Source organism: Zosterops lateralis, assembly GCF_965231275.1.
Source record: "Zosterops lateralis genome assembly, chromosome: 14".
Taxonomy (NCBI): domain Eukaryota; kingdom Metazoa; phylum Chordata; class Aves; order Passeriformes; family Zosteropidae; genus Zosterops; species Zosterops lateralis.
Window position 1 is genome coordinate 15,215,183 of NC_139774.1, and position 19,132 is coordinate 15,234,314.

Genomic DNA, 19,132 nt, shown 5'->3' on the forward strand with positions numbered 1-19,132 from the left:
ATGGGGGAGATGATGGGCAGGTACCTGGACTGGTGTCTGTCAGTGGCAGCCTGGGCAGGGGAGAAGGGTTCCTGTCCTCGGGCTGTAATGAGGATGATAATAACACAAATTACTCCAAGCACTCACTGTCCATGCAGTTGGTACTGCCTGTGCCCTTCAGCATCCACTGGAAATCAGGTGTCACATCTTTAGGGTATGAATCTGCAGCGATTAGAAGGAGGAGGAGGATGCTTTGCCCTGCCACACCTTGGGAGATCTCTCTGTCACTCTGCCTGGAGGGATGAGCTCATGCTGTGAGAACTCCTCTTTTAGAGCTGCTTTCCTTCCAAAGCTGGCACATGTTTATTTTGAACTTAAAATGAGATGACAGTGTTTCCATCCATTTCCAGCATTAACCCTTGTGTTGCTATTTTCTGTTTCCTCCCACCTGGCATTTTGGAGCACCATTCCCATCACTGACAAGACTGATGGACAATGGGAGGCTGCTGGGGCAGCACCAGTGTCCAGAGGATCCTGATGTCCCCAACAGATCCAGCATCAGCTCAAGTAGTGGAGCTGCCACTCTGCTTTTTACCTCTGTGGAGGGGCATGACGTGGCTGGAGAGGGAGAAACACCAAATCTAACCCTCAGGATTTGACGTTTCAGACAACATCCTGAATCTCCCTTCACTGACCCAGATTTTGCCCCGATGTGCTGGTGTTGCCTTGCCCAAGCAGGGGGACCCTGTGTGCCCCACTCCAGCTGTCCCCTCCTGCCCTTCAGCCTCCCCGAGCTGTGTGTTCATGCCTAGAAGGACAGACAGTTCCTGCTACCCTGGCTGCCACCCAGGGCGCTTGGCCAGGACACTGTGTGGCCCTGGGGTGCTGCCACAGAGCTAATGTCCCCCTGGAGAGCTGGCCTGGCCAGGTCACCACTAGCTGCCCTCATCTGAGTATTTTTAGAAGCAAAATGTTGTTTAGTTGTGAGAAGGAGAATGGCGGCGGCGGGAGGGGAAGCTGGGCAGCAGCGATAGGGCAGCTCCTTCCGCAGGCAGTGCCCGTGCAGCTCCAGCCACGGGGGGCCAGACGCCTCCAGGAGTCACCACTGGGACCATCCCAACCCGATTCCACTGGGAGCCTCTGCTGACTCCAAAGATCACACCATGAGCCTCCTCACATGGGGCCAGCAGGCACAGGGATGGCCCAGGGATCCTCAGTGCCGAGTACCCCCATCCCATCCAGCCCCCCATCCCATCCAGTGCCCCCAGACCCCAGCTGAGTTGTGCACACCCCTTTGGAGGCTGAGGGGGCTGGCGGGGGCCAGTGTTCCTTGGGCTCCAGCTCCCAGGCGCCAGCAGCTGTTTTTAGCCCAATGTTTTGAGATTTTCTATTTTGAGCAGCAAAGCTGAAGAAGTGGAGCAGCCCCTGACCCCGGGGTGTCTGTGCAAAGCGAGGCAGGCAGCCAGGCAGGGTGGGTGTGGGGCGGCTTCTGCCCCCCAAGGGGGATGTGGTTGCCCCCGGGGTCTTCGCCCCACAGCTGCCTCCGTGGCCTCTTGCACGTCAGGCTGTGCTGGAGCCTGTTCCCATGCGATCCCATCTCTGACACTCCCCCAGGGGAGAACGGCCTTTCCGGCACTGGGATATCATTCCTGCTTTTCCTCCTGCAGCAGGATCCCAGTACAGCCTCCGAGCAGGATGTGGGGTGTTCCATGCCAGACCTGCAACCCTCGTACCCCACTGTGGGTACGTGTGTGCCCTCACAGAGCCCCCATGACAGCACAGCTGGCACATTCCCAGAGGGGACAGCCTTGGCACAGGGCTCAGACTGGGCTGCTGTGGTGGCACAACCAGCTCAGCCCAGTGCTGGTGATGCTGCCATGTAGAGTGTTTTGGCTCCTCGCAGCAGCTGTGGGGTCATCCCCTGCACAACTGGGGGACACTGACATTCATCTGAGAACGGGGAGGGCTGATACTCACTGGAGCTGCCACAGCAGGCTGTCATCACCACTGCTGCAAGGCATACGTGTGGGGTGATGCAGGTGACAAAAGGTGCTGGCAGTTGGTGCCACTTTCTGCGCTCCCCGGAGGCAGACACCAGCCCCAGGCAGAGGCTTTGGTCTCGTTTTATTCAATCCTGCATTTTCAGAAGCACCTCGAGCCGTGCACTGGCACTGCCATCCAGGGTCTGTGGTGGGGCCAGGCTGTGACTGCTGGGCAGGGCTGGGGCCGTGTCCCCGGTGTCCCAGTGGGTCCCTAAGTGCGGGGCCGGTGGGGGACGGCGAGGAGCCGGCGGAAGGCAGCGCGGAAGTCCCGGTTGAAGAGGGTGTAGATGAGCGGGTTGACGCTGCTGTTGCAGTAGCCGATCCAGAAGAAAAAGTTGAAGAGGGGCTTGGAGACGTGGCAGCCCTGCCCGCAGAGAGCCCCCAGGCTGTATGTGAAGAAGAAGGGGAACCAGCACAGCACGAAGGCCCCCATCACCACGGCCAGCACCACGGTGAAGCGCCGCTCCCTGGCCCGCACCAGCCGGCGGCGGCACAGCAACACGCTCTGGTGCTGGCTCCGGCGCCGCCACCCCGGCATCCCGAGGCCTGTCACCTTTCCATCACCGCCGGCGGGGCGCGGGGAGCGGGCAGCCAGCAGGGCGGCCGTCCGCCGGGCAGTCAGGCGGTAGATGCGGCAATACACGGCCACCATGACCAGGCAGGGGACGAAGAAAGAGGCGGCGCAGGAGGCCAGCACGTACCAGGTCTCCTGGCTCAGCTGGCACTCTCGCCCGCCCGGCCGGGGCCGCAGGAGAGGTGGCAGTGCCACCAGGGCCGCCGCCGCCCAGACAGCCCCGATCATGCCCTTCACCCGCCGCGGGCTGCGCCGCAGGTTGAGCCGCGCCGCCCGAGTGACGGCCCAGTAGCGGTCGAGGCTGATGGCGCAGAGGTGCCCGATGGACGCGGTGCAGAGCAGCACGTCCAGCGCCAGGTACAGGCTGCACCACAGCCCGCCGAAGTACCAGTAGCCCATCACCTCGTTGGCCAGCGAGAAGGGCAGGACGAGGACGGCCACCAGGATGTCCGCCGAGGCCAGGGATATGAGGAAGAGGTTCTGCGGGGCTTGCAGGGCCCGGCTGGTGGAGATGGCCACCACCACCAGAGCGTTGCCCACCAGCGTGGCCAGCAGCACGGCCAGGGCTGCCAGCAAGATGAGCCCCGTGGCTGCGGGTGAGTGCGGGGCGCCGCCGGCGCCGCTGCCGTTACCGGAGGCGTTGGGAAGGGCGCTGGCTGGCTCCATGCTGGCCCGGCCCCTCAAGCAGATGAAGCCCCATGGGGCTTTCCCCCACCCCGCTCACCGGTCCCGAAGCGGCTGCGGGCGCAGCCCCGGCATCGCTGAGTCCCCGGGGGGTTCTCCCGGCTGCCACCGCTCCTGCACTGGCCCGGTCTGGTGGCGAGGTCGTCCTGGCTCAGTGGTTCCCCGGCTGGGCATGCGGGACAGCGGCAGTGCTGGGAACACAGAGAGGCTCCCACGGCAGCGCTGCTGGCTCCGCTGGTCCCAGTCCGGAGGAGGGCGGGCGGGGAGGAGGGAGGGAGGGAGGGAAGGGTGGGCCGATATCACTGGCAGGAACCCAAACATCTGTGGGCAGTGGGAGAAGCTGTTATTGCCACTTAAAGGGCTCCCTTCAGGGTCACCATGGCAGGAGGGCTCCAGCCACGGGTGCGAGGGTGCCTGGTGGTGCAGGGGCACTGCCCGCCCATGGCGGGTCATCATCCTGCTGATCCCAGCCCAGCAGCACCGCGGCAGCCCCAGACCTTGCCTGGCTGCCCTGTGCTGTGCCTCGCTCACTGATATGCTGCTGTGGCACACAGTGGGGCACCATGGACCCTGCCAGCTCAGCCCTTTGGGACGAGGCGGGTGGAAGGTGATGCTGCCTGTGACTGCTCCGTACATGTGGCTACAGATCTCTGCCATCATCACCATGTGCCTCACAGCAGGAGCTGAGAATTTGGTGTGTCCCCAGCACCAGCTGGGCTGAGCAGTGGTGGTGTGTGAGAAATGGGGAGCGTGGTGGGTGTGACAGCTGGGTTTTTCAGAGGGAGAACCCAAAGAGACACACAGAGGCACGGGTGCTCCCCTTTTATTAGACACCAGCTGAGCAGGGACGGTGGGCACCAGCAGCCACAGGAGCAGCAGCCTGGGTGTGCATTGCCAGCTACAGCCGTGTGGCCCCGTGCGGGAGCTGGCGAGGAGAGCCCACCAGTATGGTGGGGCTGGGCATATCCTCGGGGTAGGAGATGGCGTTGTTGTCCAGCCCCAGCCTGCTCTTGTCTCGGACAGTGCCCTCGTGCTCCCCCCAGCCCTCGGGGCTGCGGCAGCGGTCGGTGCAGCACAGGGTGGCCTGGGTGATGAGACGGTCCAGGGGCTGCAGCGAGTGCATCCAGGCGGGGAGGAAGTCCCAGGTCTGCAGCCACTTGGGCAGGCGCCCGGGGCTGTGTGCCTGCAGCGCGTTCACCAGCCCCACGAAGAAGAGGAGGCTGAGGAACGGCGCGCCCACGCCCACCAGCACCCGCCAGCCCGCCATGGAGATGCCGAAGATGAGGGAGGGCAGCAGGAGGAAGCAGGTGATGAGGTACAGCACGGCAAACCAGCGGTACTTGGCCGTGCGCTCGCCCAGAGCCTTGGCCATGCGGATGGGCAGGCGGGTGAAGGGCAGTGGGTACCACAGCAGGATGCCCGAGATGTTGAAGAAGAAGTGGCACAGAGCAATCTGCAAGGGTGGCATCTCCATCAGGCTGGGCACGTGGGCTTCCCCCAGCCCCTGCCCTGCCCGATGACCCCATCCAGCCCAGCCATGCCCTGGGCTGACTGTACCTGGAAGGAGCTGGCCAGCTTGTCCCCTGGGCTGGCCAGGGCAGCCAGGATGGCAGTGGTGGTGGTGCCAATGTTTGATCCCAGGGTCAGTGGGTAGGCACGCTCGATGCTGATCACTCCCAGGCCTGTATGAGAGGCACCCCATCCATCCCGTCACTCCTGGCAGTGCCATCCCCATGCTCTCCCAAGGAGGCACAGCTTCTTTTTCCCTCTGAGTGCTTTAGCACCCCCAGGCCAGGGGATGATACATGGCAGGGGATGAGGAATTGCTGGGACTCACCGATTAGGGGTGTGATGGCCGAGGTGAAGACAGAGCTGCTCTGCACCACGAAGGTCATCCCAGCACCCACCACCATGGCAAAGTACCCGGTGAGCCAGCTGAGCGGGTGTGGAAGGTCTGCCACAGCATGGGCATGGGCATGGACACATCAGGGTTGGGGGTCAGGGGCAGCCAGGGACAGGTCTGAGGATGGCAGGTGGGGATGGGAATGGATGGCCATGTGGCATGTTGTCCCCATCCTACTCACCAGTGTTGATGACCTTCTGGATGGCTTTGGCCACCTGCCCCTTGAGCAGGGAGTTGAGGAGTTTGACCAGGAGGATGAGGCAGGTGCAGAGCACGACAAGGGACCCGGCCAGCAGCACCAGCCCCACGGCCAGGTCAGGCAGTGGTGTGTCGGTGAAGAGGTGCTTACCTGCCCCACAGCATGACTGGGCAAGGGGCTGGGGCTGGCCCGGCCCTGCTCACAAACTTGCCCCCACAGACAGCCCCACACTTGGACCCCAGCACAACATCTCCCAGCCCTGCCCCACATCATGACTCCAACACTTTTCCATCACATATATGGCCCCCAGTCCCACTTGCACCTCCCCAGCCCCATGCCCTGTGCCCCAGCCCTCCACACCTACTCACACTTCTGCCTGGTGACATTGTGGAGGACCTCGATGCCCTTAGTGCTGCAGTCACCAGGGGATGTGCAGTTTGGGGGAGTCCCAAGCCCCACAGTGGCCACCTGCGGGAAGAAGGTTGGCTACAGCTGGCTCCACAGCATCCTCAGCCAACCCTTGCCCACCACCCATCCTCTGTGGGATTGTTTGGTGGCCTCAGCAGGGCCATGGGCTCCTCACCTGTGGGGATGCACGGCCACACCAGACGCGGATGAGGCTCCGGTTGCGCAGGCTCTCGTCCCCTGTCGCGATGCCCGTGATCACAGACTTGTCCAGCTGTAACAACACACATGTTTGAGAGGGCACCTGGGGGCTAACAGCACTCACAGGCTGGGGGCATCTTCACTGGCATGGGGACACCACTGCCAGCCTGGGGACACTTGGATACAACCACAATCAAAGGGACACCAGTGCTGGGGACATCACCACCAGCCTGCGGCATACTATGCTGACAAACAAAACATCTGGAGGAGACCTGGATGATGAGCTTGGTGAAGGGCTCTGTGATGATCTTCAGCAGGTTGGGGGCATCTTTCCCACTGCGGATGTTGAAGGTGGCCACAACCAGGCGGGTGACATGGTGCAGGTACCCACTCACCACCTCCAGTGGCAGCAGCACCAGCACTGACAGCCAGTTGAAGCAGTCGTGCACCGTGGCACCAGCGAAGGCCCTGTGCAGAATGAAGGAGCCCATTAGCATGAGGTGGTCCTGAGGAGCAGCCCCCAGCCCCAGAAGTGTCCTCTGACCCATCCAGCTCTCACCTTTTGAACTCACTGCGGTCACCAGCCTGCATGAGGGCCACTATGGTATTGGTGACTGAGGTGCCGATGTTGGAGCCCATGATGATGGGGATGGCAGAGCGCACCTCCAGCACTGGGGACAGAGAGACCTGCTAGCCTTGCATGGCCTGGCTCAGGGTGACCCCATCCAGCCATCCTCTCCCTCAGCCTCAGGTCCCCAGCAAACTCACACCCTGAGGAGACCATGCTGACAACGATGGAGGTGGAGGTGGAGGAGCTCTGCACCAGCACGGTCACCAGGATGCCCACCACCAGCCCAGCCACTGGATTGGAGAGGATGGCGTTGTCCTTGAAGATGTCCCCTGCCACCTTGCCTGTAAGAGAATGTGAGTGCAGGCTGCTGGCACTGCCAGTGCCACCAGGTTCCCAGGCATCCCTGCCACCCTCCTACCTCCAGCCAGCTGGAAGGCAGAGCTGAGCACGTCCAGAGAGCACACAAAGAGGTACAGGAACCCAAACATCAGGGGCACCTTTAGAAGGGTGACACAGAAGGACTGGACCCTGGCCCAGCATGCGAGCTCTGTGCAAGACAAGAGTGTTAAAATCCTGCTATGGCGTGGCCTTGGCTCCCCAGGCTCCTACAGCCTTATACCATTCTCATGGCTCCTGGCAGAACAGGGCTTATGTCCCTAGCTATGCCACCTGTCTCCCAGGGTCCCCTTCATCTCCTCCCACCCTGAAATGCCTTGTGCCAGCTGCCCCATTGTCCCTCAGTTCTTCCCACGTCATCCGAGGACACTGAGGGTCTCTCCACCGGCATTCCCCTCCCATCCTACCACCCCATAGTGCCCCAGATGCCTCTGTCAGATCTCTGAGGTGTTCCCCAGGTGCCCCAAGTGCTGTGAGACCCCCCCACCACCGGTAGGGTTTCACCTGGTCTCTGCAGCTCATCCAGACCCAGGCAGTGCCCTGGCCAGGACAGCGTGTCCCGCTCCCGGCCCTCGCGGAGGTGCCCCGGAGAGCCAGGGCAGGAAAAGCCATGGTCAGGGCAGGGCACAGCGCTGACGGTGAAGGCACAGCTGTGGGTACCCGGCAGCCGGTGCAGAGCTGGGGAGAGAGGGCACCTACATTACAGCCCTGTCCCTGCAGAGGAGAGCCCAGCACTGCCTGGGCCAGGGTCTGGCCAGAAGCAGAGCAGAGCCAGGCAAGGAAGATGAAGAGGAGGAGGAGGGCTGAAGGCACTTACCTTGGGGGCTGGGGCAGTAGGCAAACTGTGGCCCGGGCACAACCCTCCCTGTTCGCACTTGGCAGCGACCGGGCAGGACTGGGCTCTCCGTCCGGTAGGGCAGCATCGCTCCTGCTGAGGCTGAGCAGAGGTGGCTGCGTGTCACCACGGCTGTGCTGTACCAACTGCCACGTTCCCCCAAATCCCTGCAGCGTTGGCCCCACTGAGGAGCACCATCCCATCGTCTGTTGGTCCCCTGGACCACCAGCTGCTGCTGTGCCACCGCAGCAAGCTCCCAAAGGGTAGGCACTCCTGGGACTCCTCCTGCCCAGGGCCCAGCTCACCTGGGGCTGGCCGGGTACTCAGGGCAGTGCCACTTCCACATGCCACATCCACGCGTCCCTCCAGCGAAGTGGCCTGTGGGGCACCACGGCCCTTTATACACACGCCAAGAGCAAAGTCTAAGGAGCCCCGTGTTGCCCCTCACCTCCGCTCGCTGCTCATCTCCTCCCCAGAAATTCCTGCAGTTAATGGGTAACCTCCGCCACATCCCGCCGTCAGCTGCGGCCCCGGGGCAGGATGGGGCACGTGCCCCGGGGGTACCGCGCCCCCGGGACCCCCGCCCCGCCGCCCCGGGCTCTGCGTGAGCGGCAGCCGCTGCGGTGATGAGCAAAGCCGGGGCACTGCTGAAGCACAGTGCCCCGAGAGGTGATGATGGAGAGGGTTCAGCTCTCCATCATCTGGTACCAGGTGGTTCATCTACTGCACGAGAGGAAGATGAGGAGGAGGAGGAGGAGGAGGAGGAGGAGGAGGAGAAGGGCTTGGTGCTGGTGCTGCTGCGGCATCACAAACCAGAGGTGTGGTCATGCACTTATCCAGCACCCTCTGTGTCATCACAGCATCAGCCAGGAGGTGATGTGCCCTCATTGTGCCCTCATCTCTGCCCAGGGCACAATGTCCTCGCTCCCAGGGCATTGGAGATGGGTGATGCCAACACCAGTGTGATCCTCATGTCCTGCCACTGGTGGAGATGGTGGCAATCAGCCAGGCTCTGTCTGTGCCAGCAGCTTAGTGTGGGGCAGCCAGCAGTGCTGAGAGGGCTGTGTGGGGCAGAGCCTGCATCTCCCTTGGCACCACATCTCCCCAGCATGTGCAATGAGTGGGCAGGAGAGGAGTGAGGCCAGCACTTCTGTCACCACCTCCTCGGCTCTGTTTATCATTACCTGCTGCTTACACACCTCCAGCCAAGTTTCCATCCACCCACAGGACACTCAGCAAAGTTACATCCACAACTGTCCAGGGGAGAGACAGTGGCCAAAGGCTCCTCCAGCCCTGTGCCTGTGAGAGTGGGCACAAAGAGGTGTTCAATTGCCACATCCCCATTTCCCCAGGATTAAACACTGCCAGAACCCATCACCATGACAAGCCAGATGCAAATGTATGGGCAGAACAAGGGAAGATCCCTTTGGTACTCCAGGGCACTCAGGACAGCTGGGGGACACCTGTGCCACTGCTGGAGCATCACTGAGCCACTTCCACTGATTCACAGACTGATGGAGCTGAATGCCCAGGAGGTGCCACAGCAGGGGACACGTCTCTGCAGGGCCTGGGGACCCTTCAGTCTGGGAGTGTGCAGCCAGTGTGCAGGAGGCTGGTGTCCGCACTTGCCCCGTGCCCAGGGGCTCTTGGCCAGCTGCCCCCACAATCATTAACCCAGTGAGGCCCTGGCAGCTCTGGCTGTCACTCATTGACAGGGTCGGGGCTGAAGTCCTTGGCCATGCCGGCCCTGCAGCTTCCCCTACTCCGTCAGCAGTGCTGGGAAAACAAGCCCCTGGCACTGCCCCTTGCTGCCAGTCAGGGTGGCACTGAAGCCAAGGGCTGGCCTCAGCTCTGCCATGGCCCTGTGAAGGCTCTGTGGGGGAGAGGGGGGTTGAGGGGACATTGCTGCTGGGAGAAGCATCATCCAGCCTTGATGATGAAGGAAAGAAAGGCACATCCAGGCAATGCTCTTTATTTCCCCTGGTTCCACACCACAGACAGAACTGAGCAGCATCACAGAGACACGGGGTGGGTCTGACTAAGGCCACAGGGCTGCAGCTGGCTGTGACAGCATAGGGCTGGGTGGCCATGCCCCCATCTCTGGGCAAGTCTGGTGGCCCTGGGCCACCCCTCTGCCTCTGGCCAGGCAGTGGTTATGGAGTGCTTACCCAAGGCACAGCCAGGAAGGGCTCTGGCATGTATGGACTGTGGAGGGATCTCCTGGCTGCTGTTGGGGGAATGTTTCCATTGCAGATTCTGTCTGGGACCTCTGGGGACACTAGGCTGCTGGGCAGGGAGACCAGCAACACAAATGACTGGCAGATTGAGGCTCAAGGCTACAGCCCAGCACAGCCACTGGCAGGAACGACAGGCTGGGCACACACTGGGGACCTGCACACCAGAGGCTGAGGTGCTCAGCACCCAGGAGTGCTGCATTCTTCTGGCACCAAGCAGAGCTGTCCTGGAAGGCTGAGCACCCACACCCCCAGTGGGGATGGGGCACGGGGGATTTGGGGATTTGCTCCTGCGTGTCCCTCAGCAGCCGCCCACGCAGGATCTCCGGCGGGGAGGAGGAAGGCTTTTTTGGCACCATCTGCTGGCTCTGCCTCTGTCTGCCCGGGGCAGGAACCATGTGCCCTGCTCCAAGCAATGCTGCTGTGGCAGGATCAGGCCATGCTCACGCAGTGCAGACATAACAACCTGCCTGGGGCCCAGCCCGGCAGGGCCCTGCTCACCCTCCCCAGGAAGGGTGGACTTGCAAATCAACAACAGGGCAGCCCTGTTCCCACGGGGCCAGGGACTGGATCTGGCTCTGAGCTCCAGGCACATGTTCTCCTGACCCTGCCTGCCCACAGCACTAGAGTTCAGGACTGGAGCCCGCCTTTCCTCCCCACCCACCCTGTCTATCCTGCACTCCCTTCAGTTGGAAGGGAGCTTTCCCCACCCAAACAGTGAGTGGGGCTGTGTCAGCCTGACCCAGGCACAATGTGCTGGGCAGGCAGCTCTGCTGCAGGCAGAGGCGCTGGGCAGGACAGTGCCAGGCATTTATGGGATGTTGCAAAGTGCTTTGCAACGAGGGTACAAACTATGTACAGGACCCCCTCGATGTGCACCGGGATGTGGCCCCACAGAGGGGCATGGCAGCTGCTCAGCCACTCACAGCGACACGACACGACAGTTTGGGACAGGACGTGGATGGATCTGCAGTCCGGGCAGTGTCAGCGGTGCAGGGCAGGGGCTGTCGGGCCCCTCTTGCACCCCAGCATGGCCTGGGGGTGCCACGTGCCGGGTGTGGACGTGCAGCAGGACTCATCAGAGCTTGTGGTCAAACGAAGGCTGAGCCAGTGCAGACTCTTCCTGAGGGCAGCTGCTTCCCTCGGAGCCAGCCTGAGGGGCACTGGGCTGATCCGACCCTGCAGAGGCACTGTCGTCCCGCACGGGGAGCTGGAGGAAGTCAGGCAGGACCAGGTCCTCCTTAGAGAGCAGCCCACGCTGGTCGTTGGCCCGGCAGCTCTGGGCACGGTTCAGCAGCTCCACCAGCCCTGGGGAAATGCAGATCATGCACCTGAGCCAGGCACTGGGGCTTTGTCCTAGCACCTCGGCTGCCCTCTCCACCTGATATGACCCTGAACATGTCCCAGGCGCAGCACCTGCACCTTCTACCTGCTCCACATCAGACCCCAAGACCCCATAGTCCATTCCCAGCTTTGTGGGACCCTGCACCCATCGCCAGCACACCAGGGGGGCTCTGCATCCCTTCATCTGTGTTTTGCCCCAAGCCCTCAGGATTCAGACATGCCAGGTCTCACCTTCCAGGTCGTAGGTGCGGCGGTTGAGGTTCATGGCAGCTGAAGACCGTGGCCTGGAGAAGGAGGAGGGCACCTCCCACCGTGTGTCAGGCTCTGCTCCTGTGGGGCTTCCATCCTGCAATGAGCAGCCCAGGCCTCAGCCATGGGGCAAGAAGGCAGCCTCACCTGGGCTGTGTCCCCATCACCCTCCCACAGCCTGGCTCCTTCCTTGGCATCCACTGCCCAGCCCTGTGGCAAGTGCTGGGGCCACAGCAGGGCCCTGCTTCCCTGTGGACCATGACAGCAGCTGTGAGGGCATCTCTGACCAGGGCTGGTGGGATTTTATGCTCACCTCACTCCAGAGCAGAGAGGAGGCAGCTGCAGCCTCAGCGCTCCCCATCGCTCGCACATCTGCAAGGAAGTGATGCTCAGTGCCCCCTTCCAGCATCCTGGTCCTGGCCCAGCCAGTGACAGGATGGACCTGTCCCAGAGACCAGGAGCCATGCCCGGCAGAAAACAGCCTGACACTGCAAGTGCTCTTCAGGCTGATGTGGCTTGAGGGGACTTGGTTTGGGAGGGAGGACACTTTACCTGCTGGTGTTTCCAAGACAAGTTTCTGAGCAGACACTGTGCTGACCAGCTTCTCCAAGTCCAGGGTGGCTGGCTCACCTTGCTGCAACAGGAACAGCAGCCAGTGTCACACTTGCTGTGGCACAGGAAAGGCAGCCAGGCTAAAGACCTGCTTGGCCAGACCCCACTGGGCCAGCACAGGCAACACCCACTGGTCCCTCCCAGCACACAGTGCCGTGTCACGGCCCATCCCAAAACCAGTGATTCTAGGAGCCCCCACAGGCTGCCCCCAACACCTACTTACAGCCAGCAGCCCCTGGCATGAGCCCCCAAACCCAGGGCTCCCCCAAAACCACAGGTGCTGGCTGAGGCCCGAGCCTCACCCTCCGCAGCCGCGCCTGCTCCACGCTCACGCCGTACTTCCCCAGCGTGGGCTGCAGCGCTTCCCGGATGCGCTTGGTGGACTTGGCTGAGATGCGGATGGTCTTGTTGAGGGAGGAGATTTCCAGGCTGCAGAGGGAGAGAAGAGGTGGTTGTAGGAAGGAGCAGCACTCGGGACTGCCTGGGGAACTGGGTTTGAGGCACATCAGCCCCAAAGCTCCCACTCACTCAAAGCTTATCCTGTTCTCCAGCTTCACCTCCTGGTCTGCCAACACAGAGCACTCCTGGTCCAGCACCAAGGCATTCTGCAAGAGACAAACCATCAGGAGAGAGCCAGCAGAGTAGCGTGTGGTCCCAGCACAGGGGTGGTTTGGCTGGCAGAAACCTTGCTCCCCCTTCTCTGCCCTACCTGCTCATTCCCCACCATGTAGACCTTGATGTTGGGGAGGCTGAGGCCACGTTTCTCACATATCCCTGCCAGCATGTCCCGGATGGAGTGGCCGGGCCGGACAGAGGCCAGCGAGGCCGTGCCGTCGGGCAGGTACACACAGCAATACTTCATGGGTTTGGCTGGCAGCTCTGCCTCGCTGCCCCCCAGGCTCTTCTGCTGGCCCTGAGGGAGAGATGTGGCAGGATGAGCCCAGCCAGTGGCAGCGTGGTGCTGTGGGATTGGCGTGGTGCTGACTCACCTCTGCCCAGGGGCTGGTGGCTGTGCTGGCTGAGGACAAGAAGCCCAGGTCCAGGCTGGCTGAGGAATTGAGTGAGCCCTGGGATTCCCTCCACAGCATAGCACTCCTGCTGCCTTCTCCCCCCTCTAGGACAGACAGAGGGATGGTGGTGAGGATGAGAACACCCCTCAGGGTGGCGTGGCCCCTCTGTCCTGCTCAGCACAGCACCCACCTGCCCAGGACGGCTCCCGCCGCTCTCCCTTCCTGAAGGAGCGGTGAGGGCTGCGGTTGGCACCACTGCCCGCTGTCTCCACGCCCAGGGGCAGGGACTTGCCCAGCTTCAGTTTCGACTTCTGGGGTGAAATGAGCAGCATCTCAACATAGCAACACATGAGTTTTCTCCTTCCCTTTCCCTGGTCCCCTGACTGCTTGTCTGTCCCCAGCCTGGGGTTGAGCAGCAGGGAAGGGACCCAGCACCATGGGGACATGTCCCCATTGCCCTTTCCCCCTCACTCACCTTGCTGAGGTCAGGAGGAGGGCTGCTGCTGCGGGAGTGGGGCCGCAGGTCAGGCAGGGGCTGCCCCTGGCTCTCTGCCCGCAGGCAGGCCTGGTAGAGTGGGGATTTCACAAAACGTGTGTAGCTGTCAAACTTCATCAGGTTGAAGATCTGGAAAAGAAGGATGTGTGTGCTTAAAACCCCTGCACACCCACAGGCTCCAGCCACTGCCCCATGGCACAGCCCCACGGTGACAGCAGTGATGTTGGGTGACACGTGGGGTGGTTCCACAGCCTGATCCTGTGGGTGAAGATCAGGTACTGCCCATACCTGGAGCTGCTGGATGCGAAACATGTCCGGGGAGGGGGTGGCCAGCATGTCCTCCCCAATCCAGGCCTGCTTGTCAATGTTCACAGGACTGACTGAATGGCTGGAGAGGAACTCATCGTAGATCCGCCGTGCCTCCTGGGCCAGCTGAGGGGACAGGAGGCCAGGCTGAGACCACGATCCCCCTCCTCTATACCACACCAGGGGAGCTCCCTGCTCACCCCACAGAGACACCTGAGCCCTGAAGAACCAACCTGCCCCAGGACCAGCTCAGTACCTGGACTTCAAGACCAAGCTCAGGGCACAACACACCAGTGTCTCCACAGAGGTACAACCTGAGGGAGGAACCATCCCCTGCAGCCACCTTGCTCTGTCCTCATGATCCCCTGTCTAGCTCTGCCCTTGGTCTTGTTTGTCCCCTAGAAAAACTCTCCACCCTCTGGCAGTCCCAGGCTGGGGAAGCACACCCTGCTCTGTGGGGCAGGCAGTCCCAGCTGTGGCTTTTCAGGTGCATATCACATCCATCTCCTTATTCCTTCTGCAAGAGCCCCCAGGCTGCTCAGCCCCTCAGAAAAGGGGTCTGGCAGGACCCCTGGACATGCAGACTGGACAGCTCTGCCCACATCCCTCCCAGCATCTGTGTGAGCTGAGCTGCACAGAGCTGGTACCTGCTGTGTGTCACTGGCTGGGATCTGCTGGAAACGCTCACATGCCTGCCAAAAGTAGACGTTTTCAGCACTGAACTCCTTCTTGAGGAACTCCTGCAGGGCAGAGAGATCTGCTGGTCTGGTGGCACTGTGGCTGTGGGACATTTGGTGTCCAACAGTGGATGGGAGCAGGGACAGCTCTGGGCTGTGACACTCACAGTGAAGTAGGTGACAGCCACACGGTCCTGCAGCAGCGTCTCAAAAGATTCAGCCCAGCTAACCACAGAGCCCTGTGTGGATCCACACGTGGCTGGTGGGCCTGGCAGGCTGTTTACACTGTGGTTGCTGCCACGGGCCCGGGAGGCATTTAACTCTGAGAGAGAAAAAGAGTCAGTTTTGGCTGTCTCCCTGTCCCCCAGTGTCACCCCCCAGCACCAGCAGCCCTCCATCTGCCCCATCTGGGTCAGACCTGCTGAGTGCTGGGGTGGGAACATGAGGAGCCATCACAGTGACATCCGTGGAGGACTGAGCACCAGGATGTCACAGCTGGCACTTCCTGGCATGACAGCTCTCCCTGCCAGTGTTGGCAGTTGTGCCCACCCTGGGTGTCACCATGACTCCATCTCTGACTCATCTCCTGGGGTAGGACAGCCATGGGGAAGGCACCCAGCCAGCAGGGAAAGCGGAGTGGAAGGGGACACAGAGGCCATACAGAGTGGAGGGAAGCTTGGAAGATGGGCAGAGGTCTCTGAACCCACTTTCTCTATTCCTCTGGACATGATGAGGGACAAACCCAGCACGTGGAGGGCACAGAAAGTGTCATTTCCAGCTCTCAGCCCTGAGGAAACCCCACTCCGGGGAAACCCAGGGTGACCATGTATTCATAAAGATGGAAGTTCCCAGGGGCAACCCCAGCTTTGGAACTGGTTTGACTGGTGTGCAGCTGGAAGCAGGGGGTCATTTGCAAGAGAAGGTAAGGGTATGGAAGCAGTGCTCTCCTGGCAAAGCAGGAATAGAGGAGGTGTGTCAGGCTGCTCCTTTGCCAGGCTCCCTGTACTTGTCCTTCTGGTGGTCTAAACCACGAGTAACTGGGGCCAAGACAGTTAAATAAACCATCTGAGATATCCAGTGCACAGTCAGACTGACAGACAGACAGACTCCCTCAGAGAATCTGGGGCTGGCTGGTACCCAGGTTCTCCTTGCCCCAGGAAGCCACTCAGCCCCCAGCACCCCAAAGTGCCAGTTGAGCAGCCAAAAGGAGGGACAGGCAGGGGCCATGCAGAAGGGATGGGGGACATGGCCAGCCCTGGGCAGAGGGTTCAGCCCTGCATTGCGGGGGCCTTGTCACCTGCCCATGGCACAGCCTGTGCTGACACAGGACCTCACTGTCTGCTGGCTCCCTGCCCCTGGCACCAGGCTGCCTGTGGGCTTCCCCCTCCCCTGAAGATGATGCTGGCCTCCTGTCCCAGGGCAAAGAGCAGCCTTACCTCCATCCGACACGGCCGGGCCCTGTGGGAGTGGAAAGGAGAGAGGTGAGAGGGGCTACATGGCACCTGCTGGCCTGGAGGAGTGACAGCAGCACCAGGGCAAGCCCAGGCTGAGCCCAGAGCAAGAGACACGGTCAGCAAACACTGCTCTGGTGTTACCTGCCCTGTGGCAGAGGCAGGACACAGGACTTCCAACCCAGGGCAAGAGTAGAGAGTTACAAAGGGGTTACAGCCTTTCTCCTACCTCTCCATGGCCTAGGGCCAGGCCAGCAATTGGGAAAGGGCAGATGGTATCAGATGTAACCCTGCCACCCCAAACAAGAAGGGAGGAGAGAAGCGGCCTCCACTGCACAGGAAGAGGAGGGGAGGAGGGGAGGGAAGGAAGGACAACCACAGCCCCAAGCAGGCAAACTGCCTGTTCCCTCCTTCCTTGGAGCCTGGAGCTACCGGAGATGCCCAAAAGCAGGGATCAGGTGCTGCCAGCCCAGGGCACAGCAGGACAGGGTGTCCTGCAGCACTCACTGGGCCACCCCACACAGCAGCCTGGGGATGGAGTACCCAAGGACCCACAGCAAGCAGGGGGTGGGCAGAGCCTCTGAAGCCCAGCCCCACACTCACTGCACGGTGCTGAATCTCATCACCTTCTTGGGGCCACACTGAAGTGGTGCCCCACATTCAAATGATGCCCTCGACCCAGCTGGCCCTGCCAGCCCCACACCCCCAGCCTACCCCACACACCCCCTGACTGTCTCCATCCCAGGCCCTCTATCCCCCTGCCTTTCCCTGCTACCCCACCCCACATTCCTCTGCCATGTCTCTTACCCTGGTCCCACGTCCCTCTCTGTCTTGCCAGCGCCTTGCTCCTCCCCATCCATCTCTCCCTCCCTGCTGCCCACACCCACACAGCCCTGCCATGCCCGCCCCACAGACACCAGCACTGCTGACTCCAGTGACCCCATCCCCATCCGTCACCGCTTGTCCCTTACCCATCCCCACTTACAATGCTGTCCCACCCCTGCTGCTCACTGCCCCAGCCCCCGACACTGCTGCCTGCCCTAAAAACCCTCCACAACTCCGCCTGCTTTGGATTCCCTTCCTGCCCAGAAGCCCCACACCCTCCTGCCTGCCTGTTTCCTGGCTCCATACATCCCTCTGCCCGCCCGTTATCCGCTCCACACCCCGTGCCCGCCCGGTCTGCAATCCCACCCATCACCCGGTACCGAGCTCCGCGCCGGGCGGGGCAGCCCCGGGGGATGGGGACCGGCGCCCCGGGCACTCACCATGCGCCCGTTGTGGACCACCAGCAGTTTTCCTTTGCCCTGCATCCCTGGCTCGGCCCGGCCCGGCGCGCTACGGGCGCGGCCCGCGGCCCCGCAGCATCCCCGGCCGGCGGCGCGGCTCTCCCGGCCCGGCCCGGCCCGGCGCTCCCGGCACTAACACACTACCGCTTTCGGCTCCCACAGGAAGTGTCGCCATGGGAACCGAGACCGCAGCGGGGGGGAGCGGGGCCGCCCCGCGCCGCCGGGCACCGCCCCGGTGGGCACCGGCTCCAGCTCCGGGCCGGGAGCCGCCGCGGCGCCGCCGCATCTCCGTCCCTTTCCCCGTCCCTGTCTCCATCTGCATCCATATCCGTTATCCCGTTCCCATCTGCATCCCTGTTTCCCATCCCCATCCCATTCATTCCCCATCTGCATCCACATCCGTGATCCCATCCCCATCTGCCTCCCTGTCTCCATCCACATCCCTGTCCCGGTCTCCATCCACATCTACATCTGTGCCCACATCTCCATCTGCATCCCTGTTCCCAAACCCATCCCGGTCTCCATTCTCAGCACAGCTGTGCTGCCCTGGGGTCACCACGCCGTTGTGCCCCCTCCCCACAGCCTGGGCAGCCTGAGGGGGCTTCTGACCATTGCATCACCCCAGGGAAGGGGGGTGCAGGGGCAGGGGACATCAGCAGGCCCAGCACACGCTGCCACCAGCCTACTGCCACTTGCCCTGGTCACAGAGAGTCTGGGGCTGCCCCCAGGGCCAGCATTTGGAGAGGGGCTGCCTGTGCTCTGTGTGCCAGCAGAGCCTGGCAGAGAGGAGCAGTGGACGTGCAGCTTGGAGTCACCAAACTGATGCCTAAGCAGTTTTGCCCACCTCCCAAGGTCGGGGTTCCATGTTGATCAGCAACCACAAACCAGTGGAGGATATTTTAGGTTATTTGTTAGGAAATCTCAGTAACTAACAGCGCAGGATAAACCGCAGAGCACCATGGCAACCCGCTCAGGGAAATGCTAATAACGGGGACGTAAGGTGGGTGATTAACCTATCAAAAACAGAACCCTAACATTAACTTGGGTGCAGATCTATGCAGAAAAAAATGAAGCTTTCCCACCACGAGCAGCCAAAAAAGCAGCGCAGCACAAGCAGCCACAGCCCTGGCAGGGTGTCTGGGTGGGGGGAACAGAGAGTGGCACCTCTGGCTGCCCCTCTGCCCCCTGCCACTGCATGGAGCAGCAGTGGGATGAGGGATGATCGTGCTGCTCCCCTTTGCTTTGCCGGAGTGTGGCTGTGTTGTTTGTCTTGGCTTTGCCATGAGAGTTATAAATAAAAATTGTCTCTCCAAGAGTGCGTGACTCACGGTCCTCACCGCAAGGATAACCTCTCTGCTGGGAAACCTGATCTGAGGACAAAACTGCAGCATGCAGGAATCAAAGACATTGCTTAATTAACACACTGAATCCAAACAGAGAACAGATGAGCCCCTCACCTCACCTGGGCTGGGGGTGGACTGCTGGGGAATGTGTCTGAGCCCCTCTGGACCCCTGTCCTGTGTCATCCCCAAGCTCCAGCTGCTGAGAACGCAGCCCTCAACCTGCTCCAGGGCCTGGTGGTTTCCCTGGGGCAGCAGTGGGGAGCTGTGGCAGTCGCTGACGTGGCCTCAAGCAGGCTCAGCAATTTCTCCTGCAGCCCTGCGAGGGGACAGCTTGT

The 19,132-nt window shown here is 61.7% G+C and overlaps 3 protein-coding genes across 5 annotated transcripts; all 3 read right to left on the bottom strand.

Moving 5' to 3' along the window:
- Nucleotides 1-23: 23 nt before the first annotated feature.
- LOC310915065 (alpha-2Db adrenergic receptor-like) lies at nt 24-3,531 on the bottom strand. Its single transcript, XM_083871644.1, has 2 exons — nt 1,957-3,531; nt 24-82 (listed from the first exon to the last, which is right to left on the bottom strand). Exon 1 carries the CDS (start codon nt 3,259-3,261, stop codon nt 2,233-2,235), a length of 1,029 nt encoding a protein of 342 aa, XP_083727770.1. The 5' UTR covers nt 3,262-3,531; the 3' UTR covers nt 24-82; nt 1,957-2,232.
- A 555-nt stretch (nt 3,532-4,086) lies between these two features.
- Nucleotides 4,087-8,227, bottom strand: SLC34A1 (solute carrier family 34 member 1). 2 transcript variants are annotated; one of them, XM_083871641.1, is made up of 13 exons: nt 8,095-8,227; nt 7,772-7,891; nt 7,459-7,632; nt 6,977-7,105; nt 6,756-6,899; nt 6,547-6,658; nt 6,260-6,455; nt 5,965-6,060; nt 5,750-5,849; nt 5,364-5,531; nt 5,117-5,233; nt 4,837-4,961; nt 4,087-4,732 (listed from the first exon to the last, which is right to left on the bottom strand). In XM_083871641.1, the coding sequence occupies exons 2-13, from the start codon at nt 7,875-7,877 to the stop codon at nt 4,178-4,180; spliced, it is 2,022 nt and encodes a 673-aa protein (XP_083727767.1). In that variant the 5' UTR covers nt 7,878-7,891; nt 8,095-8,227; the 3' UTR covers nt 4,087-4,177. The 2 variants fall into 2 exon arrangements, with proteins under 2 accessions (XP_083727767.1, XP_083727768.1); XM_083871642.1 differs by having other exon boundaries at nt 7,772-7,973; nt 8,095-8,213.
- A 783-nt stretch (nt 8,228-9,010) lies between these two features.
- On the bottom strand, nt 9,011-17,478 carry RGS14 (regulator of G protein signaling 14; the record flags this gene model as incomplete). Of its 2 annotated transcripts, XR_014591165.1 has the most annotated exons (16): nt 9,011-9,088; nt 10,950-11,331; nt 11,599-11,713; nt 11,930-11,988; nt 12,169-12,250; nt 12,531-12,657; nt 12,757-12,833; nt 12,938-13,141; nt 13,218-13,342; nt 13,429-13,549; nt 13,714-13,863; nt 14,023-14,166; nt 14,688-14,780; nt 14,885-15,039; nt 16,154-16,175; nt 17,434-17,478. XR_014591165.1 is itself a non-coding variant. In XM_083872133.1 (15 exons), 15 exons carry the CDS (start codon nt 17,476-17,478, stop codon nt 11,102-11,104), a joined length of 1,749 nt encoding a protein of 582 aa, XP_083728259.1. In that variant the 3' UTR covers nt 9,765-11,101. The 2 variants fall into 2 exon arrangements, 1 of the variants encoding a protein (XP_083728259.1); XM_083872133.1 differs by lacking the exon at nt 9,011-9,088 and having other exon boundaries at nt 9,765-11,331.
- Between the last annotated feature and the right edge of the window lie 1,654 nt (nt 17,479-19,132).